We start from the raw sequence: 20,791 nt of genomic DNA, 5'->3' as shown, positions 1-20,791 counted from the left end.
GCTTTCTTTTTAATAGCTAAGTAATATTCTATTGTGTATATGTACCACAGCTTTCTTATCCATTCGTCTGCCGATGGACATCTAGGTTGCTTCCGTATCCTAGCTATTGTAAACGGTGCAGCAATGAACATTGGAGTACATGTGTCTCTTTCAGTTCTGGTTTCCTCGGTGTGTATGGAATTTAGAAAGATGGTAACGATGACCCTATATGTGAGACAGCAAAAGAGATACAGATAAAAAGAACAGATTTTTGGACTCTGTGGGAGAAGGGGAGGGTGGGATGATTTGAGAGAATAGCATTGAAGCATGTATATTACCGTATGTGAAATAGATTATCAGTATAAGTTCGAAGTATGAAGCAGGGCACTGGGACAACCCTGAAGATGGGATGGGGAGGGAGTTCAGGACGGGGGACACATGTACACCCATGGCTGATTCATGTCAATGTATGGCAAAAACCACTACAATATTGTAAAGTAATTAGCCTTCAATTAAAATAAATAAATAAAATTTAAAAATTGATTAGGCTTCCCTGGTGGCTCAGATGGTAAAGAATCCTCCTGCAATGTAGGAGACCTGCAAATTAATTAGACTTTGTAGTCCCTGGAACATTATGAATAATTTTACACCCTTGAGATTGGAGAGCAAGCTTTAAAGAGAAAAAACAAATCCTTATAATGCTTCTTGGAAAAACTAATGAAATACAGTAAGTCTAGTTAACATCCGTCTTATATACATCTTATATATATTTTTTTTCTTGTGATGAAAACTTTTAGGATCTACTCTCTTAACAACTTCCAAATATTCAATACAGTATTATTGTTAATAACTATACTACCATGGTGTACCTTACATCTCCATAACATTTCTTTTATAACTGGAAATTTGTACCTTCTGACCCCTTTTATTCCTTTAACCCATCCTCCATTCCCCTCTCAATCACCAATCTGTTCTCTGTGTCTATGAACTCAATTTTGATTTATTTTGTTTTTTGGATTCCAAATGTAAATAAAACATTCAGGATTTGTCTTTTCCTGTCTCACTTATTTCATGTAGTATAATTCCCTCAAGGCTTAAAAATCAATGAAAGGTCATCAATAATAAAATCAGTATTTTTATTATACATTGAGATTGAAGTCACTCAGTCGTGTCCAACTGTTTGCAACCCCATGGACTGTAGCCTACCAGGCTCCTCCATCCATGGAATACTGGAATGGGTTGCCATTTCCTTCTCCAGAAGATCTTCCCAACCCAGGGATCGAACCCGGGTCTCCCACATTGTAGGCAGATGCTTTACCATCTGAGCCACCAGAAAGTCCACTATTTTTCATTACTTGGATAGTTAAACAAACAAATAATGTTTGCTTTATGCCAAAACAAAATGTTGAGAACACATACTAATCACAAACTTAGGAAAAGACTGTTCTGTAGCAATGGTAACAAGTAGGCACCAGACCTGAATTTAAACCAATTGATCTATCCATGATAATTGTTTTGTGAACATTTGCACAACCAATCACTGTCAACTCCTGCTTTCTGAAATGAGCCAGCCAGGATGCACTTACTTCAGTAAACATCCCTTTGAGTGCCAACCAAACAACAAGAGTCTCTCCAGAAGAACCATGCTTCCACAGAATATGTCAACCCACTGACCCTCTGAAAGTCTACCCTAAGTCCCCTCTCAGAAAATATCAGTCATCAGCTCTTTCAAAGGGATAGTGCCTTACCAGCACTGCTCCCTCCTTAAATGAACATAGGCTTTGGATTTCAAGCAGTGAATGGTGAAAATGCCCCTTTGCCAAATTTGAAATGCTGAAATTTCATTTTTTGCTGGGACTGTGTTTGCTGGGGGCAGGGGTGGAGGAGAAGGAAGGTAGTGTCACTGCTGAAGAACAAATGAAGTCAACATTCATTCCCAAGTTGATGTCTGTGAAGTTATCTCCAATTTGTTAGGTGACTGCAGCAAAATTAATCAGTTCAGTTCAGTTCAGTTCAGTCGCTCAGTCATGTCCAACTCTTCGCGACCCCATGAATTGCAGCACACCAGGCATCCCTGTCCATCACCAACTCCCAGAGTTCACTCAAACTCACGTCCATCGAGTCGGTGATGCCATCCAGCCATCTCATCCTCTGTCGTCCCCTTTTCCTCCTGCCCCCAATCCCTCCCAGCATCAGAGTCTTTTCCAATGAGTCAACTCTTTGCATGAGGTGGTCAAAGTACTGGAGTTTCAGCTTTAGCATCATTCCTTCCAAAGAAATCCCAGGGCTGATCTCCTTTAGAATGGACTGGTTGGATCTCCTTGCAGTCCATGGGACTCCCAAGAGTCTTCTCCAACACCACAGTTCAAAAGCATCAATTCTTTGGCACTCAGCTTTCTTCACAGTCCAACTCTCACATCCATACATGGCCACTGGAAAAACCATAGCCTTGACTAGACAGACCTTTGTTGGCAAAGTAATGTCTCTGCTTTTGAATATGCTATCTAGGTTGGTCATAACTTTCCTTCCAAGGAGTAAGCGTCTTTTAATTTCATGGCTGCAGTCACCATCTGCAGTGATTTTGGAGCCCCCAAAAATAAAGTCTGACACTGTTTCCACTGTTTCCCCATCTATTTCCCATAAAGTGATGGGACCAGATGCCATGATCTTAGTTTTCTTAATATTGAGCTTTAAGTCAACTTTTTCACTCTCCCTTTTCACTTTCATCAAGAGGCTTTTTAGTTCCTCTTCACTTTCTGCCATAAGGGTGGTGCCATCTGCATATCTGAGGTTATTGATATTTCTCCTGGCAATCTTGATTCCAGCTCGTGCTTCTTCCAGCCCAGGGCTTCTCATGATGTACTCTGCATATAAGTTAAATAAGCAGGGTGACAATATACAGCCTTGGCGTACTCCTTTTCCTATTTGGAATCAGTCTGTTGTTCCATGTCCAGTTCTAACTGTTGCTTCCTGACCTGCATATAGGTTTCTCAAGAGGCAGGTCAGGTGGTCTGGTATTCCCATCTCTTTCAGAATTGTTCACAGTTTATTGTGATCCACACAGTCAAAGGCTTTGGCATAGTCAATAAAGCAGAAATAGATGTTTTTCTGGAACTCTCTCGCTTTTTGCATGATCCAGTGGATGTTGGCAATTTGATCTCTGGTTCCTCTGCCTTTTCTAAAACCAGCTTGAACATCTGAAAGTTCATGGTTCACGTATTGCTGAAGCCTGGCTTGGAGAATTTTGAGCATTACTTTACTAGCGTGTGAAATGAGTACAATTGTGCAGTAGTTTGAGCATTCTTTGGCATTGCCTGTCTTTGGGATTGGAATGAAAACTGACCTTTTCCAGTCCTGTGGCCACTGCTGAGTTTTCCAAATTTGCTGGCATATTGAGTGCAGCACTTTCACAGCATCATCTTTCAGGATTTGAAATATTCAGTTAGTAAGTAACAAAAGCCTTGCAGTGGCCCATATGAGGACTGAACCTACATCCTTGGTGTTATTACCACCATGCTCTAACCAACTAAGCTGCGTAGTCAGCTGGCAAAGAAACCTTTTCATACAAAAGTAATACAAAGATTCAGATTCTGGTACCTGCTTTAAAATAGTACATCAACAAATTGGACAAGATAGAAAGAAATAAATTCCCAGAAACATACAATCTACTGGGACTGAATACTGATGAAACAGAAAATCTGAACAGCCCTATTACTAGCAAGAAGTTGAATCAGTAATCAAAAACCTCCCAACAAACAAATGTCTAGGACCAGTAGCTTCACTAATAAATTCTACCAAACATTCAAAAAATTAAGACCAATCCTTCTCAGATTCATCCAAAAAATCAGAGAGGGGGAAATTCTTCTAAACACATTTTACAAGACAAGCATTGCCCTGATACCTAACAAGGAAAAGGATGTTACCTCACATACTGAGGAATGGAATGCTGATTTACACATGACTTTGCATGAACTTTATGTTAACTAGAACAGCCTATCTTGTGGCCGATCAAAAATATCTGGTATACTTTGCTTTAATCATTAAAGAAGAGTGCATTGTCCAGAAGTAAAATATGTCTGCTTTGAAAATAGAGGTAAAGCTAAGTGATTTCTGTGATAGTCCAAGTCAGAGATGCTGGTGGCTAAAAGAAGATGATAGCACTGGAGGTGGAAAGAAGTTGCCAGATTGTAGATAAACTTTTAGAGTAGAACCCCATCAATATTGGTTGATGGATTTTTCATTCACTTAACAAACATTTATTGATTGCCCACTGTGTACACTCTTGTAAGAACCAGGCACTGAGCAATGGACAAAGGATATGAAAAATCCATGGCCCTATGGAGCTTACTATTCTCATCTGGGAGACAGATGATGAACTGTATAAATAAAATATTTATACTTCTGATAATGATACATTGCTATGAAGAAGAGTAAAGAATAAAGGAGATTTAGTGGTTTGACCTTCCCCCTCCCCCGCCCCCCCACCATTTGGCTGCTGCTGCTGCTGCTAAGTCGCTTCAGTCGTGTCCAACTCTGTGCGACCCCATAGACGGCAGCCCACCAGGCCCCGCCATCCCTGGGATTCTCCAGGCAAGAACACTGGAGTGGGTTGCCATTTCCTTCTCCAATGCATGAAAGTGAAAAGTGAAAGTGAAGTCGCTCAGTCGTGTCTGACCCTCAGCGACCCCATGGACTGCAGCCTTCCAGGCTCCTCCATCCATGGGATTTTCCAGGCAAGAGTACTGGAATGGGGTGCCATTGCCTTCTCTGCCCCATTTGGACCCTTTTATTAATACCTTCTTAACATTTTAAAATATTCCAACTCATGAACACAGGATAACTTTCCATTTACTTAGATCTTCTTTAATTTCAATGTTCTGTTGTTTTCAGGGTACATTCAGCTTTGGATTAGGGCAGTGCTTTGAACCAAAGACATGAGTAGGAAGAGGCAGAGAATGGTGGTTAACACCATGTAGAAACAGCCTTTAAAAGGTGACAAAACCTCCTCAGAGTCACTGAACTAGAAAGCGGCAGGTCGAGGATGCTTCCCCAGTGCCTTCTGCGGACTTCTGAGCTCGAAGCTGTCCTGCCTCCCTGCTCTGGCCTCTGTGGATGTAGATGCTTCAACCAAGTGCCTCCCACTTGTTTGTTTTTCTGTCTCTTGTTGGTCAAGATGCTCCAGAGGAGGATTTTTTAACCTGCTTCCTCGTTATTGCCAAAGATGGCTGTTTCATCCTCACCTCTATTTTCTTATGAGGACCCTACTGTTACCCTGGGCTCCCTGCCCGATTCCTGGTCCTGTTTGCCAGAAAATTACTACAAGCAACTTCGTAGGCACACAGCGTCCTCTGCTCCTACCCAGGCGCATTGGATTAGAGTCTCTGGAGTAGGGCCAGAAATCTGCATGTGTAACAGGCTCCCTAGGTAACTGTGATGTTCTTTGGGGCTGGCGAGCTCAGGTTTGACAATTTTTAAAGAGATGACCACGGAAGACCCTTTCTGGACTCTGAATAGCGATCTGACTGAGGTGAGGGAGGAAGCCATGAAGATTTATGGAGAAATAGGAATAGATAGAGTTGAGAGGAGCAGGGGCAAGCATTCTGAGGCAGGAGTAATATTCTGCTGCTGCAGAAATATTCAAAGTGCTATAAGGGATCTAAGGAAAGTGGTGAGATTGTGGATCAGAGGGTGGGGATGAGATTGATAGGGAGCAGGAAAAAAGGGAAGACTGGAAAATAGACATGCCAAGACTGAAAGAGAGAGAGAGATGAAAGACAGAGAGACGAAAGAGAGAGACTGAAGTAGAGAGAAGATGGAAAGAGAATTGTGGAACAAAGAGACAAACAGACTGAATATTGGGGCAAATGAGGGGGACTGAAAGTATGCTGGAGGGCGGGGTGGGGGAAAGAGGGGCTCCTGAGGTAGAAAGAGATGGCCCCTGAAGGAGAGGGGAGAGTGAGGCACAGGCATGGAGACTGAGGGCCAGAGGGAAGGGAGATCAAGGGACAAGAGAGGAGAAAATCAAGAGCAGAGAGAGAATTGGATATCCAGGGGCCACAGCCACAGGGCTCTATATACAGACTCTGGCGTCCCTGCCTTGCTTGAATGGTTCCAACAGAAGCTTGACCTGTTCCAGGACAGGAGTCTGCAAACATACCTGAGCTCCTGATCAAAGACTATAAATTGAAAGGCCAGCCCTTCGGACAATAGAGGAAGTCTTGAGTGAGTGGTGGGAACATAGCCCCTAGAGCCCTCCCACAAAGGACTGGACAGCATGGACATCGGGCCTGTACCATGGCTGGGCCCTCTGCTCCTGGTTTCCCTCTGGGCGTCCTCAGCTCCAGGTAGGAGGATCCTGAGAGTCAGGCCGGGGCCCCCTTGGGGAGCCCCGGCCTGACTCTTTCCCCTCCACGTCCCACAGCTTCCCTCCTTCGGCGCCTTGGTCAGCACATCCTGAGGTTTCAGGAGAGCTCAGCCTTGGGCTTGGGGCTGGGCCCAGATTCTGTGACCCTCCCAAAAGAGGGGTGGTTGGAGCAGCCACTGGACCCCTTCAATGCCTCTGACAGACGCTCCTTCCTGCAGGTAAGGCCAGGAGAGCGGAGATCCACTGCCCACCCTACTCCCTTCTCAGTCCCCCTACTCCACCTCTCAGTCTCTGCTTTCTATTCCTATCTCTACACCTCTGTCACCTCGTCCTCTCCCCATCAGTCTTACCTGATATCTGCTGTCAGTATCCCTATGGCCCTTTAGTCTAGCCCCTCTGTGTCTTAGATTTGCCCTCTATCCCCCAGTCTCCCCTTCCTTTCTTTAGCCTCCCACTTTTTTTGGTCCTTGGGTCCTATCCTTCAGTCTTTCCTTTTCCCTGTCATTCACTCTCACTCCCTCATTGCCCCTCACTACCACCCCCCTTCTCCCTGTCCTTCAGATTAATCACCAAATGCACCACCAAGTCTCAATATGGAGCAAAAATCTGGACCAACTTTGGAACCAGACCTGGCTCACAATAGGCACTTGAAGATATGTATTGAATGAATGAACAGATTTACCACTTTTATACCTACTCTTTTACACTTGCTCTCCCCACAGTCTCCAAAGGTCATCTCACACAGGCCTTATTTCTAAATCCACCTGCATTCATTAATTATTCTACAATAATTATCTCAATATAGAGCAAGTGCCTACCACTTCCTAGCCACTATTCTTGACCCTGGGATTATCAAAGTGAAAGAGCTGAAAAAAATATCTGCCCTTGTAGATATTACATTCTAGATGAGGAGACAAACAGGAGAGAAATGAACATGTAAATAAACAAGTCAATGTCAGATAAAAAAGATCCATTAGGGAAAGAGACCAGAATGAACAGGGAATAAAGAGTAGGTCAGAACTCTCACGATTCCATTTCTTCCTCCCCATCCCACCTCTTAGCGGTACTGGGTAAATGACCAACATTGGACCAGCCAGGATGGACCTGTATTCCTGCATCTGGGGGGTGAAGGCAGCCTTGGACCTGGTTCAGTGATGAGAGGTAAGAAGCAAGCATGAGGAAAGACGGGGGAAGCTGGTGGAGGCGAGGAAGGGGAGTTGTATACTGTGAAGTGCTGTAAAGCCTGAGGTTTGCAAGAGTTGACACCCACCTCACACATATCCCCTTTGGACTCTTCACAGGGCACCCTGCAAATCTGGCCCCAATCTGGGGGGCCCTGGTGATAAGTCTGGAACATAGATTTTATGGCCTGAGTATACCTGCTGAGGGGCTGGACATGGCCCAGCTCCGCTTCTTGTCCAGCCGCCATGCGTGAGTGGGGGTAGGGGATGTTTGGGGTCATGGGACTGAGGATGACTATATTTTGGCTTCTCTACATCTTTGTATCTTCTTCCATTGCCCAAAGTTGACCTCTGAGTCCCTGGTCCCATGTTTTCTTCTCTGTCTTTCAGTGTTTTATTCTTTCTTTTTCTGTCTCTCCATCTCTCTCCCTCCCTATCCTTTATTTCTCCACCTCTTCCACTGTATTCTTATCTTTTGCTATCATACTATGACCTGCTGGTCCAGAATACCAGAATCCCTTATGTGGATGACACAGCTTCCTCACTGGTCTCCTTGTTTCTGTCCTTGATCCCATCAGTCTATTCTCCAGATGAAGAGCCAGAGTGATCATTAGACCACAATCCAGATCACCTCTCTCCTGGCTCAAATCCCTCACATGTCTCTCATCGCACTCAGAGCAAAGACAAAACCTTTGCAACATCTCCTCCACCAGCCTCTGGATCTGCTTTGGAAGCTCCTATGCTGGCTTTGGAGGCTCCCCAGTTAGCTCTCTGGCCTCTCTCTCCCTCTTACTGGGCTCCAGGTACACTGAAGTCCTTGCTGTTCTCCAGACTTGCAGGCACATCGCTTCCTTGAGCCTTTGAACTCTGCCTTCTTCAAAGAGTGGGCTTCCCCCAGATATTTGTCTAGCTCCCTCTCTCACTTCCTTCAGTGCACCCTACACCTATACCAAATCCCTTCTCTTTCTTTCCTCCCTCACCTACTTTATTGTCCCCCCCAGGACTTATCTCTCCCTTTTCTGCTTTCTATCTCTGTATCTGTCTGTAATCAGTCTGACTTTCTCTGCCTCACTCTTGTCTCCATCTTTTTGTGTCCCCATCTGTATCACACTGCCTGTATATTCCTCTCTGTCTCTTAATCTTTTCACAGGCTAAACTAGTTTCCAACTGCAGTAGGATTACACTAACTACAAACTGTTTCAGAAAGGTTAGGGAGAGGAGAAAGCATTTGGGATTAAAAAAAAAAAAAGATGCTAGGGTATTCCCTGGTGATTAGGTGATTAGGGCTTCACGATTCCACTGAAGGGGTCATGGGTTCGATCACTGCTAATTGGGGAACTAAAATCCCAGAAGCCTTGTGGTACTGCCAAAGGGAAAGAAAAAAAGGAAGGATGTTAGATATATTCCAATATCTGTCTCTTTTTCTAATCGTGCTTCCCTCTCCGCCAATACCTCCTAACCTATCCAGCCTAGGCCCCTTCCTCTTCCTGAGTAGCTCTCTTTGATAGTCTCCAATCCCTCCTATAATTTAGATTTTCACCTAAACTGTCTTGAAGATTTTTCTTCTCCCACCTAGTCTGGAAGTGAAGAGTGGAAGCTTTCCAAATGAGTCTCCCCTGATCTAGGCACTTGTGCGGAAATGAGTGTGTAGGTATAGGGAATCCTCAGAAATACCTCATGAGAAAAAAACCCTAGCTTCTGGCCAGGCTCTCTCCATTCTTGTCTCTGGATCCCCGCCTGTAAGTCGGGGAATCTTCAGGGATTCCTACCCATGGGAACCGACTCAGCCTCTCCTCTGACCCTAGGCTGGCGGATGCGGCCTCTGCCCGCCTCACACTCTCCCGCCTCTTCAACGTCTCCTCGACCAGCCCCTGGATCTGCTTCGGAGGTTCCTATGCTGGCTCCCTGGCTGCCTGGGCCCGGCTAAAGGTCCTGGGACCCCTCTGGGTGGACTGGGGGCAAGGAACTTGGACTGCGAGGTCCATAACTCAGATAATAGGAAAACCTCCTTCCAGACCCTCCTCCCTCCATCCCCCATCCCAATCTGCCTTCGTAAGAGTTCAGTGTGTAGAAGATCACACAACGAGTGAGTGACACAGGGGCGGGCAGATATGGGATCCCAGTCCTTCAGCCCCCAGGCTGATAACTTGTTCTCCCTCAGTTTCCCCATCTCTTTTTTGCCTCCATCGCCTCTTCCGCTCCGGTGCGGGCCATACTGGATTTCTCCAAGTATAATGACGTAAGGATGGCGGGCGGTGGGCCCGGGGGGAGGAAGGCCTCGGTGGTGCGAATCACCTGATATTCTTCCGCGACCGGACTTTAGGTGGTGTCTAGAAGCCTAATGAACACTGCGATTGGCGGATCCCTGGAGGTATGAGTTGGGGCCCAGTCGGAGGGGGATAGGGAAAGAGAAAAGGCCTTGAGGATGGGGGCCAGAGAAAACGGCTGAAGCTTGCAAGGTGTTGGGGTCTCAGAGACTTGGGAGCCCCGAGAGGTGGGTGAATTTGGGAAGGCGAGAGCTGAAGATGGGTCTGGGTACCAAGAAGGGAGAACCCAACAGGGGCGGGGCTGATACGGGGGCGGGGTCTGAGGACGGACGACCCTATCAGGAGGCTGTATTTGTGTGGGCGGGGCCTGGGGTGGGACAGCCCGGAGGAGGAGCCGGAAGAGGGTGGGGCCTCGAGCAAAAGCGAGTTTCAACTGCCCCCTGTATGAATCTGAATGTGGAAAAGTGGGGAGCCCAGGGAGGATGAGGGTCACGGAAAGGGAAAGGCCGAACCCCGGGCCCAAGTCTTCACCAACGCTGCCTTTCGCTCTCCGCAGTGCCGGGCGGCGGCGTCCGCAGCCTTTGCGGAGGTGGAGCGGCGGCTGCGCGCGAGCAGAGGGGCTTGGGCAACGCTGAGCGTGGAGCTGGGAGCGTGCGGGTCTCTGGAGCGCGCTGAGGACCAGGCCGAGCTTCTGGGGGCGCTGCAGGCACTCGTGGGAGGTGCGGTGCAGTACGATGGGCAAGCTGGAGCGCCCCTGAGTGTGCGACAGCTCTGCAGACTCCTCCTCGGTGATCGGGGCAACTGCAAGGGCAACTGCAGCGGCTCTGCACCCTACCGCGGGCTTCGTCGGGCAGTGCAGGTGAGAACCCTAAGCACCGCCAAGAATGAGCAGAGCGAGGATTCCTGCTCCACCTCCGCTGTGTGAACTTGGGCAAGAGTAAACCCTTCTGCACCTTAGTTTCCTCGTGTGTAAAATGGGCATTACATCTCAAAAGGACCTCGGAGGTGAAATGAGGTAGGAGCAGTATGCCCTAGGGAACAGGGAGCCCGGAGCACAGTAGGCAGATGTTAGCGACTGTGCTTAATATTTTGCCTACGTTGTTCTGTCCTCTTTCTGGGGCCTGCAAGAGAATCTGGCACACAGCAAACTCTCAAATAGTGTTTGTAGAATGAAGGAAAAACAATAGTCCAGGGGACACAGTTGTCCTCGGGACACAGTTCTCCTAGAGAGCGGGGCTCCTAGCCTCAGACTCCCTCGCACTCCAGCCTCTACAATCTAGCTATCACTTTTCCATCGATGTCTACACCAAATGCTGTGCGGTGTGTTTCACATATATTATCTCATTGAATTCTTAAAATAGTTCTAGGAAGTAAACACTACTATTGTCCCCACACACAACTGAGGAAACTGAGATCTAAGATATTCTCACTTGCCCAAGATCAACTTTACAGATGAGAAGTTCCTAGTCATCTAGCACCTTAATTTCTCACCCATAGGGACCTAGGTCCCCAGCACCTCTGACCAGTGACCCCAGGAAAACGCAGAAACTCACTCTTCTGACTTCTGACTTTGACCCATAGGGACCAATGGCTCCAGGCCCTGCCCTGGCTTGATGGCCCTGGGGTGGACGGCGGGCGGCGGGGGTGGGGGGGGTGGGGGGTGCCCAGGTCTGCGGGGGCGAGGAACGTATGTCTGCATATATGTATGTGTATTGTCCTTTAGGTTGTCACACACAGCCTGGGTCAGAGGTGTTTAAGCATTCCTCGAGCAGAGACAGTGGCACAGCTGAGGGTCACAGAACTCCAAGTGTCCAGCGTGGGTGACCGGCAGTGGTTGTACCAAACTTGTACCGAGTTTGGCTACTGTGAGTGACTGGCCAAACTCTCACCTCCCAAACATACGGTCTCTGCTGTGCCCAGACAAGCCATCTCAAGGTGGTCCAGGCTCATTATGCTCCTTCTGAGACACCCCCAACCTCACTCCAGACATTTTTCTATCAAGCTCTGATCATTCTAGGCCATCAGTGTCTTGGGCTGAGTGCATCTCTGAGACGACCATGAACTCACTGAAGGGAGGGTCTGGAACTGTCTCAGTCATCACTGGGGAGAGCTCTGAACATGATTATTAAAGAGGTAGGGGGCTGGCTATATACTCCACATTGATGAATCCCTCTCTCCACAGACGTCACCTGTGAGGTCCCCGGGTGCCCTTTCTCCCAGCTCCCAGCTCTGCCCTCCGAGCTTGAGCTATGTGAACAGGTGTTTGGGCTTTCAACCTCATCTGTAGCTCAGGCTGTGGCCCAGACCAACTCCTATTATGGTGGCCAGACCCCAGGAGCCACCCAAGTGCTGTTTATTAATGGTGAGTGTGCCATCAGAACTTGACTCCTTAGTGTCTGCCTGGCTGTGGCTCAACACACCATCCTTTCCTTTCTTTCCAGGGGATACAGACCCCTGGCATGTGCTAAGTGTAACACAGCCTTTGGGATCTTCCGAGCCAGCCCTTCTCATCCCTAGTGCTTCTCATTGCTTGGACATGGCACCTGAGAGACCCTCAGATTCCCCGAGCCTCCGCCTTGCGCGACAGGTAAGAGAGAAAAAGCTCTCAGTGATTTGCATTATCATTTGCATGCTAATTTGCATGTTCCTGCTCTCTACTAGCGCTGGAGTCTGAACTTTCCAAATTCTCCCCACCTCTCTACAGAAAGTCTCCCAGCAGCTGCAGACCTGGCTTGGGCTGGCAAAGAAGAGCCAAGTTAGGGGTGCTGTCTGAATCCTACACCCTCACCAACTCCAGAAGGGCCACCTCACTCCTGGATGTATCCGTTTATTCGACAAGAAAAAGCAGCTTGTTCTGAAAGAGGAAATTCCCAGGAATTCACAATTGGCAACTGTCCTGCATAAAACCATCCTATGTCTGCAAAATCCTCACTCCTGACTAAAAGTGCTTTGTTACAAAGAGTTATATAAATTAAGTGATTATTCTCAATGTTCTGTCATTTTTGTTCAGTCACAAAGTCGTGTCCTACTCTTTGGGACCCTGTGGACTGTAGCCTGCCAGGCTCCTCTGTTCATGGAATTCTCCAGACAAGAATACTGGAGTGGGTTGCCATTCCCATCTCCACAACTCAATGAGAATATTATTTGAAATGTCAAATGTCAAATAAACACGGCTCTTTACGCTCATCTCCTCCCCCTGCAAATCAGCTTCAGGCTCAAATTCTGTTCAAGTACTGGCCTGAATGCCTTGCTGCCTGTCTGTCTCTGGACTTCAGACCCTGACCTGTCTCTGCTTCTCACTGTTGCTCTCACTGGACCCTCCTCCCTCAGTCTCCAAACTCTCTCTGTCTGTAATTGTCTCTCAATCTGCTCCTGTTTCTCTGAATATCTTCATTTCTGTCTCTCTCTGTGTCTTAGTCTGGTTCTCTTTCTTGCTCTTCGTCTCTGTCTCGGCCCTTGTTGCTCATTCAGTATCTTTCTACTTTCCTCCCCTCTTGCTTGCTCTGTCCTTACTTATCTCCATTGCTCTATTTCTGTCTCTCATTTTTGGTCTCTGCATCCCTTTAGTCACTTTCTTTCTCACTCTCTCTCGGCCCCTATTCCTCTCTCTTCAGACTTTCCCTGTCCTTTGCTATCTTCTCAATCTTGCTTTCTCCGTGAGGCTCAGTTTCCGTCTCTTAGGCTCTTCCTCATTGTCTCTACTGCTCTTCTTGTCACTTCACCCTTGTCTTTCTCTGTCTGTCTTTTAGTTTTCCTTCTTTTTCACTCACCAATCTTTCCCCATAATCAAATGTCACTCTTGGGCAAGTCCAGCTTCCAATCCAAGGGGTTTAGGGTTCTGATCAAGCCTTCCTGCTGAGGACACCTAATCTCTGAGAGATTAGACCCAGTCTCACGGGGGCCTACTTGGCCTGCCTTGGCACGGCCAACAATACCATGTTCACAGGTTGGTTCAACCCTCACCAGGACCAGGAGTTAGCCAGTCAAGGGGCCTGAGTGCCTCTGGGAAGCTGGGAAGTGGAGGGAAAGTAAAGACGAGTGGGATGAGGGGAGGGATGGGCAGGAGTGTGGAAACAGAGGCATAAAGCCCATTCTGTGAGGGGTCGTTCCCTGCCTTTCTTGACTCCAAACCCTGAGGAGTAACACTGTTCTCTCTCCTGAGGATCAGTCCTAGCGCAGAACACAGGTGCTACTGCTGCTGCTAAGTCACTTCAGTCGTGTCCGACTCTGTGCGACCCCATAGACGGCAGCCCACCAGGCTCCCCCGTCCCTGGGATTCTCCAGGCAAGAGCCCTGGAGTGGGTTGCCATTTCCTTCTCCAATGCATGAAAGTGAAAAGTGAAAGTGAAGTCGCTCAGTCGTGTCCGACTCACAGGTGCTACCCTGTAACAAACGCTGCTCTTGAACCACAGCCCCTCATGTTGAGGTCTAGCCTCAGTGATTCCCATCATCATTTAACAGTGTGCACCATGGTCTGACAGTCATGGGTGCTCGATTCCTGCCGAGAGATGAAAGAATGAGGTCCACCCTCCAATCTTCACTTCCTCTTGATTTTCCTCCTACTTTGCTGGATACTTATTTGCAAGCTTCTGCATTTATTACTTAATGGCTTTGGGGTTTGTCCTGGGCTACCTCGTCTCCTCAAGTATTCTCAGAGCCTCCCTATCAATGTGGCTGTGGTGCCAGGCCTACCTCTAAGGCAGGTTTGCCACAGTTTTGATTACCTCAGTCCTCAGGAAATAGAGTTCATTCACGCCAAGTACTAAGAATTCCTCTTTGTTTCCCCCTAATTCCACGATGGGGGAGAGGAAGAATGCGATTTCTTCTTTCTTTGAGTATTAGTTTGTGGTCGTTTGGGTTCACTGTATTCCTTTTCCAGCTCCCGGAAAAGCCGTATTGATACCTTTTCTTTTAATAGCATAAACACGATCTCATACTCCCTTATCCCACACTCCCATGTCTGGCCGGTTAGCTCAGTTGGTTAGAGCGTGGTGCTAATAACGCCAAGGTCGCGGGTTCGACCCCCGTACGGGCCAGGCTGTGTGAAGACTACCGTTTTTCACACTTACACACAGAAGGTGACGGTTCATCCATTTTAGGTTCACCGCTTACATCCCAGTTCATGTCTGGGACACGGAACTCTCGGGGAGAACTGTCACTGGAATCGTACATCTTTCCTCATGTTTGACTCGCATCTGCAGGACGAAAGGATAGCAGTCAGCGACCCAGCAAGCCATAGAGCATCGCTTTGGCGCATTTTGATCCACAGGGTAACTGATTCCAGCAAAGAAACTGACCTTACTGGATTATTTTCCTCCTAAAATAGACTATGAAACCATCTACACTTTCTACATTTCCACACTTGAGTCTTAACTAGATCAGCAAAAGATGAAACAAGGTTTTTCAAATGCTATGTGAAAAAACTCTATTGATACAAACACAGCAGGAAGGAAGCAGTTTTGTCAGCTGTCTCTTTATGAGCTGGAGCCATCAATGGCCAAACCTGAAACACTTTGAACAACAAATAATATAGTTTGAGATAATGATGCAAACTAAGTATAAAATATGTATTCATGAGTCCGTACTGTTATAAATCAGTGATTAAATAAGTAAATCAATGAATACAGGAGAAGGGATGTATTTTTCTTACTGATGCATTCCAACTAAGGTTGGAACTATTCTCCACCAACCCACCAGGAGATGGAGATTTAACCTCTCCCTTCTGGAATATGGGCCATCCTGACCGACTAGCTTCTAAATATCCAGGAAGAAGTAGGAAAACATAGGAAGAAACTTCACCAGGGAGAAAAACAGCAAACACTCCCTTAAAAGTGATCAAGGTTGGCATCACTAATGGTAAGCTATCCTCCTATCAAGTCACATCTGATAGGAAGTGATGGGACAAGTACTTCATCTCTGTGGTCTCGTCCAGAAACCTGTAGCCCAGGCCTTCGTGTGAAAACTATCAGACAAACCTAGACTGGAAGATAGTCATAAAAATACCGGATAAAAATAATTCATCCGCACCAAGAAATAATCACAGACCAGAGGAGGCTGAATGCAATGTGGGATCCCGTGGGTGGGGGGGGAAGACATTAGTGTCAGAACAGATGTGACACACACAAATACATGAGTTTAGTTATTATTAAAGTAGCAGTGTTGGTTTCTTGGCTTTAATAAAGGTACCGTGGTAACCCAAGAAGCTAATTAAAGGAAACTCTGAAATGGGTACAAAGAAACTCTATTGTTTTTGCAACTTTTCTAAATATACTCCAAAATAAAAATTTGTGTTTCAAAATTCGCATAGGAAATGTGTCTGTTTCCCACCACTTAAATCAGAGTTGAGACAAATGCCTGGTGGGCAGTAGGTCCATGACAGGCAGTTCTTAAAAGCTGAAGGAATGTGATTGATGTCTTCTTTGGTGAAGGACATGCAGAAATATTTACATGGTGACCTGTGCAAGATGGTACATGCTGCAGATTATTCTCCCAGAGTCCCATTCCCACACTGAAATGCAAACCAGACCAATGACATTCGTCTTCAGCCTGTAAAAGACATCTGAAATGGAGCTATACGGTGTATATTGAACTTGAAGTTCGGTGAGTTTCTCTCACAAAGTTTCAAATAACACCTGAAATGTTTTCTTTCCTAGCTTGGCCAGAAAATATTTCCATTTGTGTCAATAAACATCTTAACCACTGCTCTTTGTGACATCTTGCCCATTATAAAGGGCAAGACCGTCTTGCCCTGTGTTCCCATGACACAATCCAAGATTTTCAGACAGAACAATGGCCAGTTCACTGTTCTTCCGTGGGGTCGTCACAGAGATCATACTTTGCCCAGGCAATATTACTCACCCCTTCTTTTTTGAACTGGGAGACCAAAGGTTACTTTAATGTTAGGTGGGTTTGTTTTCTTGTGTGTGTGTGTGTGTGTGTGTGTGTGTGTGTGTTTTATTCTTATTTGTGTGCTTTGATTTTTAAGCCTTTGATGTGCTTAACAGCAGGTGGTTCCTAACTTAACTTAGTTTTCCCATTAATTCACAAAATACTTGATAAAGTGCAATCACATTAGGCAGAAAAATTGTAATCCTATAGCAGTATGTGATTGCAATGAAGGAGTTCTTCAAATAGAAATAAATGGAAAATGTGACCTACCTTTACAGAAGTACTCGAGAAGCTACAGTTGTTGGGGAAAAAAAAAAACAAACCACAAAACAAAAGTCTGTTATTGCAAAAGATACTGGCAGCTTCCTGACACTATTCACTAGCACCTGTGGAAGCAGTATTGTTTATGCGGCCTAGATATAGAACACTTGTAGCAGTCTTATAGATTGAGGCTAGAAATAATCTACACTACCTGCCAGCACTCTTCAAAGAATTTGAGTAAATAAAAATAATAAATAGAGGTTTTACATTTTCTCAAAGTCACGAGTATAATGACAGATTTGGAACAAAGAATCAGTGGAGTCTGACATCAGAGTTTGAGCTCTAAAGCATCATCGCATACTGCCTCATGCTCAGAGGAGAGGACTATTCTCTGATAATTATGCAGTAAGTGTCCATTTTAGGAACTCAGACAAGTCAAGAACTTGATGACATTTTTAATGTAAGACATGTCTACCAAAGTTTTAATTGTCTGTATTTCTGTGTCAAACATCATTCTTGCATGTTGACATTTGCTGAATTCTTACCTTCCTTTTCCCTTTTGCATGCCTTTACCGTCCACGTTGCTCTAAAATAAATATGAACAGGCACACTCCTCTCTTGTAAGATACTGCTCTTTGACAGTGAGCGTAGCAAAAGATGTGGTGAAGTCCTTTCAAGCGCTCCATTTCATGCTATGTTTCAAGACTGATAAGCACCATCGTTTTCCTTTTACAGATTCGAAAGGGAGAAGTATTAGTATCTCCCATGCTGCTGTTAAGTCATTTCAGTCGTGTCCGACTCTGTGCGACCCCACAGACGGCAGCCTACCAGGCTCCGCCGTCACTGGGACTCTCCAGGCAAGAACACTGGCCTGGAGTGGGTTGCCATTTCCGTCTCCAATGCATGAAAGTGAAAAGTATCTCCCATAGGAAGGTGCAAAAGTCAAACGACTTGGCTATCGATTTCAAGGGTTCAGAGGTTCAGAAGGTTTTTCTTGTCTTGGCTCAGCATGTAAACTTCTGTGCATATTTCAGACAAGAGAGGGTAAAAGACTTGATAGAAATTTTGAGAAAGAGTCCTGAGATTGTAGTGTTGATCTTAAGTTCTTGAGAAATGCATTGGTGAGCCAGGAAAGCGAAAACTCCTTCAAATAATGTTAGGAACCAAGGGTCAACTGCAGCTGGCTCCGTGGCTTAGTTGGTGAAAGCGCCTGTCTAGTAAACAGGAGATCCTGGGTTCAAATCCCAGCGGGGCCTCAGGCAAGACTGTTTTAAATAGAGCAAAACAAGTTTAAAAAATGAAATCTGTTTACCTCCCATCAAGCCCGGGAGTACTAGGAATGCTCTCCCGATAGCCATAAAAAGGTGGTTCTCAGACGGTCTGCCTCTCGGTGTTTCCTTCGCGTTTTAGATCAGGTCTCAGAAGTTGCCAGTTTGGTTTTGTGGGATCTCTTCAATTATGTTTGCCTCCTAGAACCTTTACCACAATGGAGTCATTTGTTTTTCTTCATGGAATCATTGAATTGTCATGTCCCTCTTCAGAGCCACCCCCTCCCCCGCGAACTCCCACCACCCCGATTTGGCACCAACTTTAGTAGTGCCTTACAGTCGCGCTTCTCAAAATTTTATGGGCATGTGAATGACCTGGTGTGATCCATTATAACGAGGGTTTTAAATAACTGCATCTGCAACAGGGGCCTGAAAGTCAGCATCTCTACAATCTCAGACGCTACACTCCTGTTCCATGGACGATACTTCATGAAGCAAGGCCAGAGACTTACTGGTCTAGTTCAGTGGGTGTGTTTTCAAGTTCTGCACTTTCATATGTTGCAGCTGTCTTCCTGAATCACTAGGTAATCCAGCATTGTTTTTACTCATTTATCCTTAGTGAATGAAATGAAATCAAAAGAAATAAAAGAAGAGGAAAGACATTCTAATATAAATTACGGTAGTGTGAATCAAGTTGTGTTGTAACTGTTTCCTCTTTTCGATGTGAAATGGACTCTTGACGATACTGGAAATTTTGGAAGGAGAAGAACTGAGGTTATATCTAAAAGAGGATAAAGAATAGTCAATGACAAAATACACAAAATTATATTCTTTTTTTTTTTTTTTTAAGGTGCGGGCAAACTGACTTTTTAAAGCATTCTTTGTTTATGAACTTCAACTGTTTAAAAAGTACATTTTGATCCGAAAAGCCTTTGTGCGTTCAGGAGTCACATACCTCAAAGGGCCCTTTGAGTTGCTTGCATAATTTTTCAGGACATCTGGTAGGGTCAGGATTGGGTACATGGTGGGGCTACTCCTTACTGGCTTAAAAATAAACTTCTAATCAAATTATGGGAAACTAAATCCCAAACTTGCTGATTGGGAAATATTGTCTCTCGACTCTGTTTCCTGCAACGTTGTGACCAATCCTAGTTTTAGTTTTGCTGAGAGCAGGAGCTCTCAGCGCTGCTATTTGTGAAAGATGCCGATGCAGAGCTGATGCAAAGAAATCAGGAATTTCTCACATGGGATTTAATGAAAGACTACAATTTCGCTGCTGAGCACCTTCCTGGTCCTCGAGGGAAGTACTGAGAAGAGGGAAAATACAATGAGGAAGGTCAGGTGAAATGAAGAGAAAAACAAAGGAGAGGCAAGGTGGGCATCTGTTGAACAGATTCAGATCGCTCAAAGCACAGTCGTTCCAGGGCAGTGTGAGTGACGCTGGATAATAAGTTGACTGATGCCTCCCACCTCGACTTATTCCGGCGCAAAATCCAGTCCCATGAATTCCCAAACACTGCTCCTTTTGGCACTCCTTTCTCAGAGTCAAGAGGGCACAGGCCATCCCAACCCCGCTCGGCAGTCTCCTCCAAGGCGAGTTTGGCCCTCTCGGAAGTTCGGTGGTCTTCAGGACTCTGTGCGTTGTGTTCTGGCTCCGACGATGAGGAAGAGAGGTGGAAATCAAAGGCACAGGACAGTATCGGGTTGTTGCTCGTAATCAAATGCCCTTGGAACCTGAGGACACCCTGCCTGATGTTTGGGAAGGTGTTTGGACTCTGCTCCCTCCTAGCTCAGGCGGTAAAGAATCTGCCTGCAATGCGGGAGACCCGGCTTTGATCTCTGGGTCGGGAACATCCCCACTCCAGTGGGTTGTTTCCAGATGTCCAGCCTGGAGAATCCCATGGACAGAGGAGCCTGGCAGACTACAGTCCATGGGGTGGCAAGAGTCGGACACGACTTAGCGACTAAACCACCCCCACCACTGAGTTAGGTTTGGTGGGGAGCCTGGTAGGCTGCCGTCTATGGGGTCGCACAGAGTCGGACACGACTGAAGCGACTTAGCAGCAGCAGTAGCAGTATGAGCCATAGAATTTCGATATTATTCTTTTAGCAAAAGTTTTTGAAACGATGGAAAGCAAGGCACCGCGAGTGAACACATTCTGCAAGAGAAATATTCAAAATTACTAGATTGGGGGCGTGACCGGGGGCGGGGGGAGTGGGGAGCAACCAAGGAACCGAGTATGCCGTTTTATGGGACTTGTAATACCTCATACGGGCGTGACGTTTCCGTGGTGTAGCGGTTAGCACATTCGCCTTACACGCGAAAGGTCCCCGGTTCGAAACCGGGCGGAAACAGCCCAAGCCGCCGGCTTTTGCTGTCTTATAGACAAGTGCAAAGATTTCCTTCGGATTTTGCTGCCCTCTCCAAGGTTCCCGATTCCAACGTATCCTCAGAGCACCCGTGCTCTCACCTACGGCCTTTTAAAATACATACTGTAGTTTAACATTTCTTGACGTTCCTCTGACTCCAGCAGCTTTACAATGTGTCAACTATAATGTTCTCTCCTAGAGCAATTTTGAGGA

General features: G+C 46.2%; 1 protein-coding gene and 3 non-coding genes across 4 annotated transcripts; all 4 read left to right on the top strand.

The window, feature by feature from the left end:
• The first annotated feature begins 5,431 nt into the window (after positions 1 to 5,431).
• On the top strand, positions 5,432 to 12,780 carry PRSS16 (serine protease 16). Its single transcript, XM_027524683.1, has 13 exons — positions 5,432 to 5,506; positions 6,116 to 6,323; positions 6,401 to 6,561; positions 7,405 to 7,504; positions 7,645 to 7,774; positions 9,330 to 9,453; positions 9,686 to 9,763; positions 9,848 to 9,895; positions 10,348 to 10,650; positions 11,515 to 11,656; positions 11,974 to 12,153; positions 12,233 to 12,378; positions 12,496 to 12,780. Exons 2-13 carry the CDS (start codon positions 6,254 to 6,256, stop codon positions 12,562 to 12,564), a joined length of 1,551 nt encoding a protein of 516 aa, XP_027380484.1. The 5' UTR covers positions 5,432 to 5,506; positions 6,116 to 6,253; the 3' UTR covers positions 12,565 to 12,780.
• Positions 12,781 to 14,753: 1,973 nt separating this feature from the next.
• Positions 14,754 to 14,827, top strand: TRNAI-AAU. The gene has a single exon. It is a non-coding gene; the product is annotated as a tRNA-Ile (tRNA).
• A 3,295-nt stretch (positions 14,828 to 18,122) lies between these two features.
• On the top strand, positions 18,123 to 18,196 carry TRNAT-AGU. Its single transcript has one exon. It is a non-coding gene; the product is annotated as a tRNA-Thr (tRNA).
• A 2,294-nt stretch (positions 18,197 to 20,490) lies between these two features.
• On the top strand, positions 20,491 to 20,563 carry TRNAV-UAC. Its single transcript has one exon. It is a non-coding gene; the product is annotated as a tRNA-Val (tRNA).
• The last annotated feature ends 228 nt before the right edge of the window (positions 20,564 to 20,791 follow it).

Source organism: Bos indicus x Bos taurus, chromosome 23 (genome assembly GCF_003369695.1).
Source record: "Bos indicus x Bos taurus breed Angus x Brahman F1 hybrid chromosome 23, Bos_hybrid_MaternalHap_v2.0, whole genome shotgun sequence".
Taxonomy (NCBI): Eukaryota; Metazoa; Chordata; class Mammalia; order Artiodactyla; family Bovidae; genus Bos; species Bos indicus x Bos taurus.
The sequence above is the reverse complement of the archived record's forward strand: the minus strand, read 5'-3'. Positions and strand labels throughout refer to the sequence as shown.